The 16,656-nt window shown below is 39.6% G+C and overlaps 1 protein-coding gene across 6 annotated transcripts in view; it reads left to right on the plus strand.

Moving 5' to 3' along the window:
* Window positions 1-16,656, plus strand: part of NUP210L (nucleoporin 210 like) — an 86,575-nt gene that overhangs the window by 30,225 nt on the left and 39,694 nt on the right. For all 6 annotated transcript variants that reach the window (XM_043568506.1, XM_043568508.1, XM_043568511.1 and 3 more), the window contains 5 exons: window positions 1,555-1,692; window positions 2,394-2,549; window positions 5,561-5,759; window positions 7,953-8,098; window positions 15,462-15,683. In XM_043568506.1, coding sequence (XP_043424441.1) covers window positions 1,555-1,692; window positions 2,394-2,549; window positions 5,561-5,759; window positions 7,953-8,098; window positions 15,462-15,683 — 861 coding nt within the window. The remainder of the gene's footprint in view (window positions 1-1,554; window positions 1,693-2,393; window positions 2,550-5,560; window positions 5,760-7,952; window positions 8,099-15,461; window positions 15,684-16,656) is intronic.

Consider the following 16,656-nt stretch of genomic DNA (forward strand, 5'->3'; position numbering starts at 1 on the left):
GCTAGTGCCTTTGTTTCTGGAAGGGTCTCTCTGTGAATGCCGCCTCTCTGGGATGCGGTTGGAGAAGAGCAGATAACCTCCCCACTGTGTGTCCCAGATGCTCTTCAGATCTCTTTTTCCATGCTGTGTGTCTGCAAGCTGTTTGCTCTGCTTTCTGTCCAGGAGCGGCTCAATGCCCCCTCCCCCCAACTCCCAACACTCTCCCCTCCCATGCCCATCGACCTTTAAAACTCCAGGCCTTAAGCCCCAGGTTGCAAGTACTCGAAATTCAGCCCCTCTCACCTTCTGCTTTCCCAGCCAATTGCTATGGGGAATCATTGTCTCCCTGTACTTCCCTGTACGCTAGTCTGTCTCTCACCCTTCTCCGTGACTTACTGTGGCTCCCTCCCCACCACAGTGGCCACAATCTATTTCCCTCCCAAACCATGTCTTCCTATTTTCTTCAGCATGGCTTCTTTTCCACCCCTAGTTATGGAGTTTGATCTGGTAGTCTTCAGGTCGGTTTTGGGGGGTATTTAGGAGGATCTGGTAGTTATATTCATGGGAATATATTCTGGGTATATTCATGGGACGAGGTGAGCCTAGGGTCCTCCTAGGTTGGGGTCTGCCACTACCTTCCCTAGCCCCCAGAACACCCATATCTTATAGCAGAATGATGTTCTCTTAAACTGAAAGACTTATTTTCAGTTTATGATCCAGCTACTTTAAAGACTGAGGAGAAAATTCAGGGCCGTTATCACAGATGTGAGAATGTTAATAAATATTTCAGGGGTGCCTGGGTGGCTCGGTTAAGCATCCGACTTTGGCTCAGGTCATGATTTCACAGCTCATGGGTTTGAGCCCCATGTCGGTCTCTGTGTTGACAGCTCAGAACCTGGAACCTGCTTCAGATTCCGTGTCTCTCTCTGTCTATGCCCCTTCCCTGCATCACACACTGTCTCCCTCTGTCCTAAAAATAAGTAAACATTAGCAAAAAATAAAATAATAAATATTTCATATTTCAGGGCTTCTTTAAAAATCAGATAGATAAAAAAAATTGATTGATTGATTTTTGCCTTTGTAGGGAAAATGCCAAGATAGTTGAGTGGGGGCAGTTGTTTTATCTCTGTACATTCCCCCCCAATCTTGCTGTTTCTTTAATGATGAAAGGACTGTCTTAACCCTAGCACCTTTAATGTTCCTTTTATTCTGAGTAGCTTGGAATATCCCTTTGTCTTCATAGTTTACATATTTAACTGATGGTTGTTCAAGGGTCTTTCTTTCTGAAACTATGGTATCTCTTCTTATGTTGATAAAACTTTGTTATGTCAGGAAATTTTAACAATTTTCCCAGATGGTGATACTTATTTTAACTCTGATAAAAGCCCTTTCGTTATTATTGGAGTATAGAAGCTGTGGTTCTTCAATGAATAGGAATATTTATTTACTTCTTTTATAGAAAGAAGGTGGTTGAGTAATTCATTAGCACACCATTTTGCTGATGTTTTGCAAATAAATGAATGTGGATTGTAAAAAAGTCCTTATAAAATCTGTTTTGCACCCTTTTCCCTATAGAATAAAAATATTCAGCTTATAAAATTTCCAATTGTACATCAGCAAGAAGTGAAGATTTATTTTCCTATCAAGCTTACACCCAACTTTCTGGCATTTCCACATCATCCTATGGGAATATTATATCGTTATAAAGTACAGGTATGGTGTTCTATAATACGAAAAAATTTACAAAGAGATAATTCAGTTTCTCTGATAGCTTAATTTGTTTAAATTTGGTTAATGTTTAAAAATTTTCCCCCTAATCTTAGTAACATAACCCAGTTTCTGGTGGCAACCAAGTTGTTGTTGAATACTATCATGTTGATAAGACATGCTGTACTTTCTGTCTCTCTTCCACATATTCATTACTTGTGACTTTTGTAAAGTTTTGTCAAGCTCCCTTGTGCCCTTTTTGACATTTTGTGATAGTGCCATTACATAAGCTCCCTTTGGTATTTCCCTACCCAAGTGCCTGCTTTCCTATAGCATCATATCTTCTTAGCATGTCCAGAAATAATTTCTTCTTTTTTTTTCTTTTGATGTTTATTTATTTTTGAGACAGAGAGAATGAGCAGGGGAGGGGCAGAGAGAGAGGGAGACACAGAATCTGCAGCAGGCTGCAGTCTCTGAGCTGTGAGCACAGACCCTGATGCGGGGCTCAAATTCACGAACCACAAGATCATGACCTGAGCTGAAGTCAGACGCTTAACCGACTGAGCCAGATAGGCGCCCCCAGAAATAATTTGTTATATAGTTTTATTATTTCTTAAACCTTATTTCACTGGATTTTACTTCTTTGCTTAAATTTCATTTTCCTCCATTGGCAGTTAAATATAAATAGAGTTGTTATTTTTTCACAGGTAGAGGGTGGCAGTGGCAACTTCACTTGGACCTCTTCTAATGAAACAGTGGCTGTGGTGACCACCAAAGGAGTAGTGACTGCAGGCCAGGTCAGGGGGAACAGTACTGTTTTGGCCCGAGATGTACAAAATCCCTTTCGATATGGAGAAATTAAGGTAAATAACTCTCCAAAGATCCTTATTATCACCCCTGAGACACTGCTGGCTAAATTTAAGTACAGAACAAATAAAAATAATAAATTTAAGTACAGAACATGTTTTTTTTTTTTTATGTTTATTTATTTTTGAGAGAGAGAGAGAGAGACAGTGCACAAGCAGAGGAGGGGCAGAGAGAGAGAGGGAGACGCAGAATCCGAAGCAAGTTCCAGGCCCGAACCCACAAACCATGGGATCATGACATGAAGTGAAGTCAGATGCTTAACCGACTAAGCCACCCAGGCGCCCCAAGTACAGAACATGTTTAAAAATCTTTCTACTCCAAATTGGGTATTTGAAAATGAGGCTCAAATTCAATCTGAAAGTACATATTCCTTAAATATTTCTGGACCTTGGTTGAATCCTGCTTCACTTCACAGCCAGTTACTGAATGGGTATCCTTGTTTCCTTATCTCTCAAGTGGAGATAATGATAGTATCTACTTCAGTGGGTTATTGTCAGAATTAAATGAGGTAAGGTTTATTTCAATGCTTGGAATATATTCAATAATTAGTTATCTATTTTTGTTACTGTATTTTGTTATTATCACATGACCTTCGTAATAACTTTATTTTTAGTCTCATATTGCTTGTCTTGATTAAAAACTTCTTTTTACTATATAATCGCATTCTTGTTTTTCCTCCACTTTTGATATATGTTAATGTGTGTTGTCCCCTGAAAGACTTAGCGTTTTCTTATCATTCAGTGAACATTTACTAAGTACTCTTAAGGCACTTAACTCCATACTAGATATCATAGGACATTCAAAGCAACATAACATATCATCCCTGCTTTAAAGAATCTAAATTCTATTTGGGAGATCTATTCACATGAATTTAAATAACATTTTAAGGGAATGATGTGAGTTATTTTAAAGCAGTATATGATTGAGAGCTACTTGAATTGTGTAGTAAAAGTATTATTAATATATAAAAGAAAAATCCTTGTAGATTTGACTACTTAGAGACTGTCATGAAGAGATGAGAATTTGAACAAGACTTTAAAAGACAGAGACAAACTAAGGCCTAAGGATCAAACTCAACCTGCTGCTTTTTTGATAAAGTTTTATCAGAACACAGCCACCCTCATTCATTTATGTATTGCTACTTTCAAGCCACAACTAGAGAGTTGGGGGTTGTCTCAGAAACTGTGCCCCACCCCCCAACCCGCAAGCCTAAAATGTTTGCTGTCTAGCTTATTCCAGAAAACTTTTGCTGATTCCCACGGTAGACAGTGGAGAGCCATCCCAGGTTTTTAAGGTCAATAATATGGTAGAGCTTGTGTTTAGAAAGTACCTGATTATTTTTTTTGTCGGTCACAAGTATAATATTAAAAAAAAAAAAAGGAATGGAAGATATTTGCTAGTGCTATGTACTAGTAGATTAGAATTGATCGAAGGGAGAAATGAAGGAAAAGTGTCCAGTTAAGCCTGACTTAGTAATATGGTATTGAGAATAGAGAAAAGGGGGAAAATGAAGTGTTATTTTGCAGGTAGACTTAGTCAGATTTGATGCCCAGTGGAGTGGGGAAGACTGAAAGATTTAAAGACAGGGGTTTCTGCAGCTTTGGCAGCTGGATGAATATAAAATGCAAGAAAAGGGAAAAGGAAAAGAGGAAGATGATGAATTCAGGTTTGAATGCATTTAGTGTGATTCACCTGCGGAGCATCTGGGTGAATATTTGTTATTGATAATAGGGTTCTGAAGTACAACTGAAAGATTAGGACTAGAAATAAACATTTGGAATTATCAGCATATGGTTGGCCATTGAAGTTTTGGAACTGGGTAAGGTTTCTGAGGAAGAGCGTATAGGCAGAAGAGAAGGTGAACTCTAAGTAATATGTGTCATTTTAAGGGATGTAGGCAGAACAAGATGAACTAGCAGAAGGAGCAAGGAAAGTGACAGAAAAAATAGTCCCTTTGGGCTACCATAACAAAATACCACAGACTGGGTGGTGTATAAACAACAGAAATTTATTTCTCACAGTTTGGAGCCTGAGAAGTCCAAAATCACGGCACCAGCAGATTTGGTGTCTGGTGAGGGAAAATTCCAGATTCATAGGAGGCTGTCTTTTTTGCTGTAACCTCACATGGTAGAAGGGCTAGGGAGTTCTGTGGGGTCTCTTTTATAAAGGCACTAATTTAATTTCATTCATGACCTGATCACCTCCCAAAGTCCTCACCTCCTAATACCATCACTTTGGGGAATTAGGATTTCAACATAGGAATTTGAGGTGGGGGGGCTGGGGACACAAACATTTAATCTATAGCAAAGACAAAAGATATTTTTTATTTTTTTTTTTAATTTTTTTTTCAACGTTTATTTATTTTTGGGACAGAGAGAGACAGAGCATGAACGGGGGAGGGGCAGAGAGAGAGGGAGACACAGAATCGGAAACAGGCTCCAGGCTCTGAGCCATCAGCCCAGAGCCCGACGCGGGGCTCGAACTCACGGACCGCGAGATCGTGACCTGGCTGAAGTCGGACGCTTAACCAACTGCGCCACCCAGGCGCCCCTGATATTTTTTAAAAGATACTGAGAAGAGGAAGTGCTTTATATCTGAGGTTAGCAAAGTTTTTCTGTAAAGGGCCAGACAGTAAATATGTTAGCATTTGTAAACCACGTATGTATACTCTCATATTCTTCTTTGTTGTTGTTTGTTTTAAAACCTTTTAAGGATGTGAAAACCATTCTTAGCTTACAAAAACTAAGAAAATTGGGCATTGGCCATCATTTGCCAGATTCTTGCTGTATGGTGTTAGATGCTTTAGAGAAATCAGTTGATGAAGGAATGAAATGAGTGACATGATTAACACTCCCTCCCCAACACACAGTATATGATACATATTTTTGTACACAAAACATACATACGTGTTTATGTATGTGTGTATTTAAATACTTAAGGAACGCTTTCTTTTCTTCTTAGACTTTCCTGACATAACTTTCTTGAAAGATTAATTTTTTCCCTCTAGATATATGTCCTGAAACTGAACAAAATGGAACTGTTACCATTTCATGCTGATGTGGAGATTGGCCAGATTATAGAAATCCCCATTGCAATGTATCATGTAAATAAGGAGACCAAAGAAGTCATCGTGTTCACAGACTGCTCTCATTTATTGTTGCATCTGAACATGGATAAGCAAGGGGTCTTTACTCTTCTCAAGGAAGGTAAGAAGTAAGCCTTTTATTTTCTCCTTTCTTTGTCTTTGAATGAAAGGACCAATCATCAATTCAGAAACTACAAACTATAGTATAAATTCACATATTACCTTTCTTTGTAGTACTTTTATTTATTCCATCAACTGCCTTGTTATGATGTAATTTAAAAACAAAGGCACAGAAATTGAATAGCATTTTCAGAGTCCTTGTAGCTATTCCTTCAATTCCTATGAAGATCTTTCTAATCTCAAGCTTCCTCTTTCTTTAATATATATATTATACATCTTTCTAAGATAGATGTAGTGACATTATTAAATTTATTCAGAAAAAGAAAGTATCTTTTTCTTTCTCTTTTTTTTTTTTTAATGTTTGTTTATTTTTGAGAGTGGAGGAAAGGCCAGAGATGGGGGGACAGAAGATCCAAAGTGGGCTCCGTGTTGTTAGCGGGTTTTGAATCATGAATGGTGACATCATGGCCTGAGCTGAAGTTGGACGCTTAACTGATGGAGGCCCTCAAGGCACCCCAAGAAAATATCTTTTTTTTTCTTTTTTTCATTTTTGAGAGACAGCATGACGGAGGGAGAGGCAGAGAGAGAGGGAGATACAGAATCCGAGGCAGGCTCCAGGCCCCAAGCTGTCAGCACAGAGCCCGATCTGGGGCTTGAACTCACGAACCATGAGATCATGACCTGAGCAGAAGTTGAATGCTTAACTGACTGAGCCACCCAGGTGCCCTGAAAATATCTTTTTCTAATGAAAAGAGAATATGAAGAAGCTATCCATAAAGACCAACATCATTTTCTCTTACCAAACATTATGTGTGATCCTGATTACTATTGTCTTTTAATCAGTAATAACAGTGGGTAGCATCCAACACTTACTTAGCTATTTGCTATTTGCTAGGCTCTGTTCTGAATACTTTTCATATATTAGCTCATTTAATTCTCACAGTACATCTATAATTTGGACTTCTCCCTTGCCAAGTGTACTATATAATATCTCTTTCGGAATACCTGGGTAGCTCAGTAGGTTAAGCATCTGACTCTGCATTTCAGCTCAGGTCATGAGCTCACGGTTCGTGGGTTCGAGCCCTGCCTCGGGCTCTGGGCTGACAGTGCGGAGCCTGCTTGGGATTCTCATCTCCCTCTCTCTCTGCCCCTCCCTGACTTGTGAGTACTCTCTCTCCTGTGTCTCTCAAATAAACAAACATTTAAAAAATAATGTCTCTTTCCTCCTCTCTGTTCTCAAGGTGTGTCTCCTAATTTTTAGGCCCTCACTATCTCTCACCTAGAATATAACAACATCCTCCTAATGGTGCTTGCCTTTGATAATCCATGGCCACCACATGGAGTTTCATGAAACTGACTTTCATTACTTTCCCTGCTCAAAAATCGAGAGGCTTCTCACTGCTGGTGGAATAGAGCTGAAATCCTTAAAGTTTATGTTCAAGGCCTCTACAAGAAAACCCAGTGTGCCTTTTATAACTTCATATTTTGGCTTCATATATGTCTCTAGCCACACAGGCTGCTTAAGTGAAAATTTCCCGTATAGCCACCCTTCACGTACTCCTGCGTATCTCATTTGTATTTCTATCTTTGCTCATTCATCACTTGAGATACATCTTATACATGTCTAAATCTTCCTTTATCTCTCCAACTAGAAGTAATCTTTCTGTTTTCTAGACTTCCATGTTTATCATTTTCTTTTTTTAACTTTTATTTTAGAGAGAGAGCATGAGCAGGGGAGAGGGGCAGAAGGAGAGAGAGAGTGAATCTCAGGCTCCAGGCCCAGCGCAGTGCAGAACCCAACCCGGGACAAGATCTTATGAACCATGAAATCATGACCCGAGCCAAAATCAGGAGTTGGACGCTTAACTGACTGAGCCACTTAGGCGCCCATGCTTATAATTTTCTATTAATACTTTAATTTATGTAAATGTTTACTTTCCCGTTCTAAACTATAAATGCCTTTGCTGATACATATGTTATGTTCCTCACTGAACATAAAATTGTGTCTTACCTGATACATGTTAATAGAAGGAACAGATTTTTATATAGATTTGATATAAACATTTGGGGCCTAGTAGTGTATGAGATCAAGATGTTTTTTAATGTATTAAAATTCTTATATTTCTATAGACTGATCCCCATTGAGAACTGACTGCTTATTACCCTAATGAAGTCATGTTTTTTTGATTTGCAGGTATTCAAAGACCTGGACCAACGCACTGTTCTAGTACACATATAGCAGCCAAATCTCTAGGCCATACTCTGGTAACAGTGAGTGTGACTGAGTATGAAGAGTATTTGGAGAGCAGTGCCACGTTTGCTGCTTATGAACCCCTAAAGGTGAGGCACTTCATGGTAAGGAACTGGCATATCTTTTCATGGAACCCACTGTGTCCACTTAGAGTCTTGCCAGCTGTCTGTGATTTCTGTGAAAGATCAGTTATATTTGTGTTCTCTTTATTTACCACTCCTTCACTCTTAGCTCTACAGTTCTGTCATCAAGCCTGAGTATCAGGGAGTGTACTCCCTCATGTGTCTGCCACAGGAATATCTTCAAGCTCTATCAGCAAGTTGGAGATCTTTTCATTTCTTTCTTCTTTTTTATTGAGGTATAAAATATGTATAGTAAATTACATTAAGTACGCTGATCTTAAGGTACTATTTGAATTTTTACATGTGCATATATACCTGTAAACATGACTCTGAACAAGGTATTGAATATTAGTATGGTCTCTTTTAAAGAACTCTGAGAGAAAACTTGATTCTAGAGAGGGAAGTCGTCATCTTTTACCCTTTATACTTCAAGATTTTCAACAGAACAGTCATTATGGAGGGCCCCAAGGACTGGCCCGTTATAACTGGGACACTACGGCAGGTGGCAGTTCAAAACAAATGTAGAGCCTGTGATGCTTTCATAGTGGATCCCTTCAAGAACTACAACTGATGTCTAAAAGTTTTTGCTAATAGATACACATCCCGACTCAGTGACTCTTGGGACAAGGAGACACTCAATGGGGGGGGGGGGGAATTAACACTAATGAAAGAAGCAAGGTAAGTTGTTAATTGTAATTTTGCATTTTAAGTTGGGCTTATTGCACATTATGCAGCATAAGTATTAAACATATGGTTCAAACATACTTATTTGTTCTCAGTGGATGAATCTTCCTACTTGCTTGATTAAATGAAAGTACTTGGCTGTGGTTCATTGTCATTTCATTAGGTTTTCTATTTTATGATTATTCCTAGCCTTATTTTATATTTATTGAGTCTCCACAAATCAGATCTGCATGGATGAAAACCATCATTAAAGGAGAGGAAATAAAATGATGGTTTTCCTTTTCTTTCTTTCCTTTTTTAATTTTTTTAGTGTTTATTTTTTTTAATTAATTAATTTATTTTGAGAGGGGTAGCACAAGCAGGGTAGGGGCAGAGAGAGAGGGGAGGGAGGGAATCCCAAGCAGGCTCTGCACTGTCAGCACAGATCCAGGTATGGGGCTTGAACTAACGAACTGTGAGGTCATGACCTGAGCTGAAGGCAGATACTTAACCAAATGAGCCACCCAGGCACCCCTTAATGTTTATTTTGGAGAGAGAGAGGGAGAGAGAGAGAGAGAGAGAGAGAAACGAACACGAGTGGGGGAGGGGCAGAGAGAGAGGGAGACAGAGAATCTGAAGCAGGATCCATGCTGTCAATGCAAAGCCTGATGTGGGGCTTGAACCCATGAACCATGAGATCGTGATCTGAGCCGAAGTCAGATGCTCAGCCGACTGAACCACCCAGGCACCCCTGATGGTTCCCTTTTCTGTGTAGTGCTTTGGTCATAAATTTTCCCCTTTACCTTCTTTTTTTTTTTTTTTTTTTAATTTTTTTTTCAACGTTTTTTATTTATTTTTGGGACAGAGAGAGACAGAGCATGAGCGGGGGAGGGGCAGAGAGAGAGGGAGACACAGAATCGGAAACAGGCTCCAGGCTCTGAGCCATCAGCCCAGAGCCTGACGCGGGGCTCGAACTCACGGACCGCGAGATCGTGACCTGGCTGAAGTCGGACACTTAACCGACGGCGCCACCCAGGCGCCCCCCTTTACCTTCTTAAAAGAGTACATGTGTTCTACCTTTGTTATCAATATTACATTTCAGTGCATGGTATAGTTCTCAATTTGTCCTTGTACATGGAATTTACATTCAATTCAGTTGATCTGGTTAATTTTGGACTATATATTTAGGAGAAAGGAATAGTTTGTCTTGCTTTCTCAAGGAGGCCTTCTGTGAAACCTTTGACTAATTCTGTTTCTCCTATTAGTGTGCCTTTTTGTAATGCTCATTATTCTCTTTACCAACTTCAAATCTGTCTTTCTCAGACCGTGAGCTCCACTGTGAGGCAGGACCTCATTTGACTTTTTATTACTGTATCCCCCAATGAGCCATCAATGAATACTTGTTGAATTGACTTACAAATACATTATTTAAGAGAGTACTGCCATTAGACACAGGAATGTTTAATTTTAGTAATTTCAATTATCAGTATGATTGACTAATTCAGGAAAGAAATACTAAGACATGATTTGTTTACATTTTTAGAATGATTGCTCAACCCTGTACTTCATTTTGCAACTTAGTCAATATTGTAGACACTGTGTGGCACAGAAAAATAACCTACACTTTGATAATACTTTATTCTCCTAAAACAAGTTTGTTCATCTATAAATAGGATACCAATCTTGACTGTACCCCTTAAGTGAGAGTTCTTTGAAAAATAGGATGACGTGTATAGATGTATTACTTTATATATTTAGGACAAAAGTTATTTGCTAATTTAATTTAATAAAATATCCATTTAATGGATAAATTCTTAGAAACATATAATCTTCCAGAGCTGAATCAGGAAGAAATAGAAAATCTGAACAGCATGATTGCTAGTAATGAAATTGAATCAGTAATCAAAAAACTGACAAACAAAAGTCTAGGACCAGATGAGTTCACATGTGAATTCTACCAAACATTTAAGGAGGAGTTTATAGTTATTCTTCTCAAACAATTCCAAAGAATAGAAAAGGGAGGAAAGCTTCCAAATATATCCTACAAGGCCACCATTACCATACTACTAAAACTAGACAGAGACACCACAAAGAAATAAAACTACAGGTCAATAGCACTGATGAACATAACTGCTGAAGTCCTCAACAAAATATTAGCAAAGGGCATATAACAATAGATTAAAAGGATCACTCACAAGTGGGATTTATTCCAAGAAAGCAAGGATGGTTTAGTATTCACAAATCAATGTGATACACCACATCAACAAAACACATGATAAAAATCATGATTATCTTGAGGGTGCCTCAGTGACGCAGTTGGTTAAGTGTTCAATTCTTGATTCTGGCTCAGGTCATGATCTTACAGTTTTGTGAGTTCAGGCTCTGCGCTGATTATGTGGAGCCTACTTGGGATTAGCCCTCTCTCTGCCCTTCCCCCTGCTTATGCTCTCTCTCTCAAAATAAAGAAATAAACTTAAAAAAAAATCATGATTATCTGAACAGATGCAGGAAAAGGGTTTGACAAAACTCAATATGCATTCATGATGAAAAATCTCAACAAAGTGGGTTTAGAGATAACATATGTCAACATAATACAGACCATGTATGAAAAAAACACAGCTAACACCATACTCAATGGTGAAAAACTTAGAGCTTTTCCTCTAAGATGAGGAACAGGACAAGGATGCCCACTGTCACCACTTTTATTCAACATAGTACTGGAAGTCCTAGCCATACAGTCAGACAAGAAATAAGCGGCATCTATATTGGTAAAGAAGTTAAACTATCACTGTTCACAGATGACATGATACGAAACATAGGAAATCCTAAAGACTCTACCAAAAAAATACTAGAAGTATTAAGTAATAACTGAATTCAGTAAAGTTGCAGGATCCAAAATTGATACCCAGAAATCAGTGGTGTTTCTATACACTAATAAGTAGCAGAAAGAGAAATTAAGAAAATAATACCATTTACAGTTACACCAAAAAGAATAAAATACCTGGGAATAAACTTAACCAAGGAGGTAAAAGACCTGTACTGTGAAAACTATAGAACACTGACGAAAGGAATTGCAGATGACACAAACAGATGGAAAGATGTTCCATGCTTGTGGATTGGAGGATTTGATATAATTTAAAATGTTTTTAAATGTTTGTTTATTTTTGAGAGGGAGAGAGCATGTGCAGGGGAGGGGCAGTGAGAGAGGGAGACAGAGGATCTGAAGTGGGCACTGCACTGACAGCAGAGAGCCCAATGTGGAGCCGTGAGATCATGACCTGAGCTGAAGTTGGATCCTCAACTGACTGAGTCACCCAGGGGCCCCTTATTATTATTATTTTTAACGTTTATTTATTTTTGAGAGATACAGAGAGGCAGAGGATACAAGGCAGGCTCTGCACTGTTTGCACAGAATCCAATGTGGGGCTCAAACTCATAAGCCGTGAGATCATGAGCTGAAGTTGAACACTTAACTGACCGAACCACCCAGGTGCCTCAGAATTAATGTAATTTTTTAAAGTTTATTTATTTTGAAGAGAGAATCCCAACCAGGCTCCGCACTATCAGCATGGAGCCCGATGCGGGGCTCAAACTCATGAACTGTGAGATCATGACCTGAGCTAAAGCCAAGAGTCAGACACTCAACCAACTGAGCCACCCAGGCGCCCTGCCCCAGAATTAATGTTATTAAAATGTTTGTATTAGCCATGTAATCTACATAGATTCAATACAATTCCTATCAAAATACCAACAGCATTTTTCACAAAACCAGAACAAATAATACTAAATTTATATGGGACCATACAAATGACCCTGAATAGACAAAGAAATCCTGACAAAGAAGAACAAAGCATGGAAGTATCACAATCCCAGATTTCAAGATATGCTACAAAGCTGTAGTAATCCAAACAGTGTTGTACTGACACAAAAATAGGTATGTAGCATGTAGATCAATGTAACAGACTAGAGAGCCCAAAAGTAAACCCAGGATTGTGTGGTCAATCTTTGACAAAGGAGGCAAGAATATACAATGAAGAAAGGAGGATCTCTTCAACAGATGGTGTTGGGAAACTGGACAGCCACATGAAAAAGAATGAGACTGGACTACTTCTTTCACCATGCATAGAAATAAACTCAAGATGATTAAAGACCTAAATATGAGACCTGAAACCATAAAAAACCTAGAAGAGAACTGGGGCTCCTGGGTGGCTCAGTCGGTTAAGCGCTGACTTCAGCTCACATCATGATCTCACGGGTTCATGAGTTCAAGCCCTGCATCAGGCTCACTGCTGTCAGCCCAGAGCCTGCTTCGGGTCCTGTCTCCCTCTCTCTCTGCCCCTCCCCCACTCATGCTCGCTCGCGCTCTCTCTCTCTCTCTCTCTCTCTCTCTCTCTCTCTCAAAAATAACCAAACATTAAAAATAAAAAGGGGCGCCTGGGTGGCTCAGTCGGTTGAGCGTCTGACTTTGGCTCAGGTCATGATCTCGTGGTTTGTGAGTTCCAGCCCTGCTTTGGGCTCTGTGCTGACAGCTCAGAGCCTGGAGCCTGCTTCGGATTCTGTGTCTCCTTCTCTCTCTGCCCATCCCCCACTTGTGCTCAGTCTCTCTCTGTCTCTCAAGAATAAATAAATGTAAAAAAAAATTTTTTTTTTTAAACAACTAAAAATAGAAATACCATGGGGTGCCTGGGTGGCTCAGTTAGCATCCGACGTTGGCTCAGGTCATGATTTAGTAGTTCATGAGCTCGAGCCCTGCATTGGGCACTCTGCTGTCAGCACAGAGCCTGCTTCGGATCCTGTCTCCCTCTCTCTCTGCCCCTCCCCTGTTTGCTTGTGCACATGTGCTCTCTCAAAAATAAATGTTTTTTAAAAAAATACCATATGATCCAGTAATTCCACTACTAGGTATTTAACCAAAGAAAATGAAAACACTAATTTGAGAGGATACATGCACCCCTATGTTTATTGAAGCATTATTTACAACAGCCAGGGTATGGAAGCAGCCCAAGTGTCCCATCGGTAGGTGAATGGGTAAGGAAGATGTGGTAAGTATACACATGCACAAACTGGAATATTACATAGCCATAAAGGATGAGATCATACCATTTGTGACAACATGGATGGACTTAGAGGGTATTATGCTAAGTAAAATAAAGAAGTCAGACTGAGAAAGGTAAATGATTCCATATAATGTCACGAATGTGGAATCTAAAAAGCGAATAGATAAACAAAAAGCACAATCAGTCTTAGGAATACGGTGAACAAACTGATGGTGGTTGCTAGCTGGGAGGGGTGGGGGTTGGGCAAAATGGGTGAAGGGGAGGGGAGATACAGGCTTCTAGTTACTGAACGAATGAGTCCTGGGAATAAAAGTCACAGTGTTAAGGGAATGTAGTCGGTGCTGCTGTAATGATGTTATATGGTGACAGATGGTAGCTGCACTTGTGAGCACAGCACAACATACAGAGATGTCGAATCACTATGTTGTATTCTTGACACATTTAACATTGTGTGTCAACTATACTCAAAATACATATACATTTTAAATGCCTATACAGGGGTGCCTGGGTGGCTCAGTTGGTGGAGTGTCTGTTTGACTCTTGATTTTGGCTCAGGTCATGATCTCACAGTTTCTGGGTTTGAACCCTACGTCGGGCTCTGCGCTGACAGCATGGAGCCTGCTTGGGATTTTTTTTCTCTCTCTCTCTCTTCCCCTCCTCTACTTGTGCTATTTTTTTCTCTCTCAAAATAAATAAACAAACTTTAAAAAAACAGTAATTCCTAAAAAAATTTTTTAAATGCTCATACAGCTATTGTTCAGTACCTTTTATGTGCACAATATTATATTAAATCCAGCTGAGGGAGATAAATTCTCTTTTATTATTTTATTTTTTTTTAATGTTTATTTTTGAGAGAGAGAGAGAGCACATGTGCACACACACAAGTGGGGAAGAGGCAAAGAAAGAGGGGGACAGGATTGGAAGTAGGCTCAGAGCTGTCAGCACAGAGCCTAACACAGAGCTTGAACTCATGCACCATGAGATCATGACCTGAGCTGAAATCAACAGTCAGATGCTTAACCTACTGAGCCACCTGGATACCCTGCATAAGACTTATTAGACTCACATATGAAGCATTTGACACATTTAAACAGCATTAGGAGGGGTGCCTGGGTGGCTCAGTCGGTTGAGCGTCCAACTTCGGGTCAGGTCATGATCTCGTGGTCCGTGAGTTCGAGCCCTGCGTTGGGCTCTGTCCTGACAGCTTGGAGCCTGCTTGGGATTCTGTGTCTCCCTCTCTGCCCCTCCCCCACTCATGCTATGTCTCTCTCTCTCTGTCAAAAATAAGTAAACATTAAAAAAAATTAAAAAAAAAATAAACAGCATTAGGAGATGACTTAATGTACAAATGAATAGTACAGATGAGTGCTGCAAGAACTTAGAGGATGTGGAAGTGGTTGTGGTCTGGAATGATTAGACATTAATGGGTGAAGTGACCCACAGGCCTGAATATATCGGTAGGATCTAAATTAGTACAGAGGTTGAGAAGCTTCCAAGTGAGAGGCATCATGTACATGTCTCCTGGTTTGGGAATTAACAATCTACGAGTTTTTCGCTTGAGAAAACTGTTGAGTTGACCAATCGAGGATAATTTCTTTGAATGTCATCAGGCTGTAAACCCTGTGGAAGTGGCGTTGGTAACATGGCGGTCTGCAAAGGAAATGGTGTTTGAAGGGGGCCCGTGTCCATGGATCTTGGAGCCCTCCCGATTCTTTTTGGAGTTGAGCATGGAGAAGACAGAGAAAATTGAATTAACACAAGTCCGGCTGCCAGCTAAGCGAAAACAGAACCAGTACATCTACCGGGTGCTGTGCCTGGATTTAGGGGAACAAGTAAGTAGAAAATTTGTTTTCCCTAACATTTCTTTTAGCAATTAATACTCCAACAAATCTTTTGTGTTTCTAGCCATTCCTTTTCAGATTCTTTTTTTTAATGCTAATTTATTTATTTTTGAGAGACAGAGTGAATGGAGGAGGGGCAGAGATAGAAAGAGGGAGAGCATCTCAAGCAGGCTTCACACCATCAGTGCAGAGCCTGACATGGGGCTCAGACTCTCAAACCATGAGGTCGTGAGCCAGCCGAAATCAAGAGTCAGATGCTTAACCAACAGAGCCACCCAGGGGCTCCCTTTCCTTTTCAGATTCTAATAGATTTCGTTTATACTAGATAGGAAAATTCTAATTACCAGTTAAAGGCCTTTTAAAAAAACTTTTGCAATCCTTTAAATGTACTCAAAGATTTTACTCATTTGATAATTCTGACAGTTCACTAAATGGTTCAAGATTCTTTTGTAATCATGAGCTTATTTCAGTCACTTTATCACTATAATTCAAATCTTTGTTGTCTAGACTAGATGTTATATGGTTCTTCACCTCCAAAGAGTGCAAGGAAGGGAAAGTTAAAGTCATCTATTGGCAATTTTGATTGGTTAGCAATTGTGAGTGGTGAGCAGTTTTGAAGAACCAGTTAGATCTATACAGATAAGATAGTATATTGCCTTTTATCAGTTCAATTAGTTTTATTACTTTAGAGGTAGTGATGGATCCGCCCAGCTATGCCCTGCTTCTATCAACACCAGAAACAAAGGTTTGCAGTTTGACTGGGGTTGAGAATTCAGTGTATGACTCTGTGTAACCAGCTCACAAGAAATCGATATGTGATTTTAATTAATAAGAACTGTGCTTCTTTCTAAAGTCTCTCGTGAACTTTGTTGTGTATGTGGCTGGCTGTCAGCGTCAGAGTCATCACCCCTGTTGGAGCCCTCTAACCTTTTGTCTCCACGGTCTGTTACTCATTTGGTGTTCC

This window comes from Prionailurus bengalensis, chromosome E4 (assembly GCF_016509475.1).
Source record: "Prionailurus bengalensis isolate Pbe53 chromosome E4, Fcat_Pben_1.1_paternal_pri, whole genome shotgun sequence".
Taxonomy (NCBI): Eukaryota; Metazoa; Chordata; class Mammalia; order Carnivora; family Felidae; genus Prionailurus; species Prionailurus bengalensis.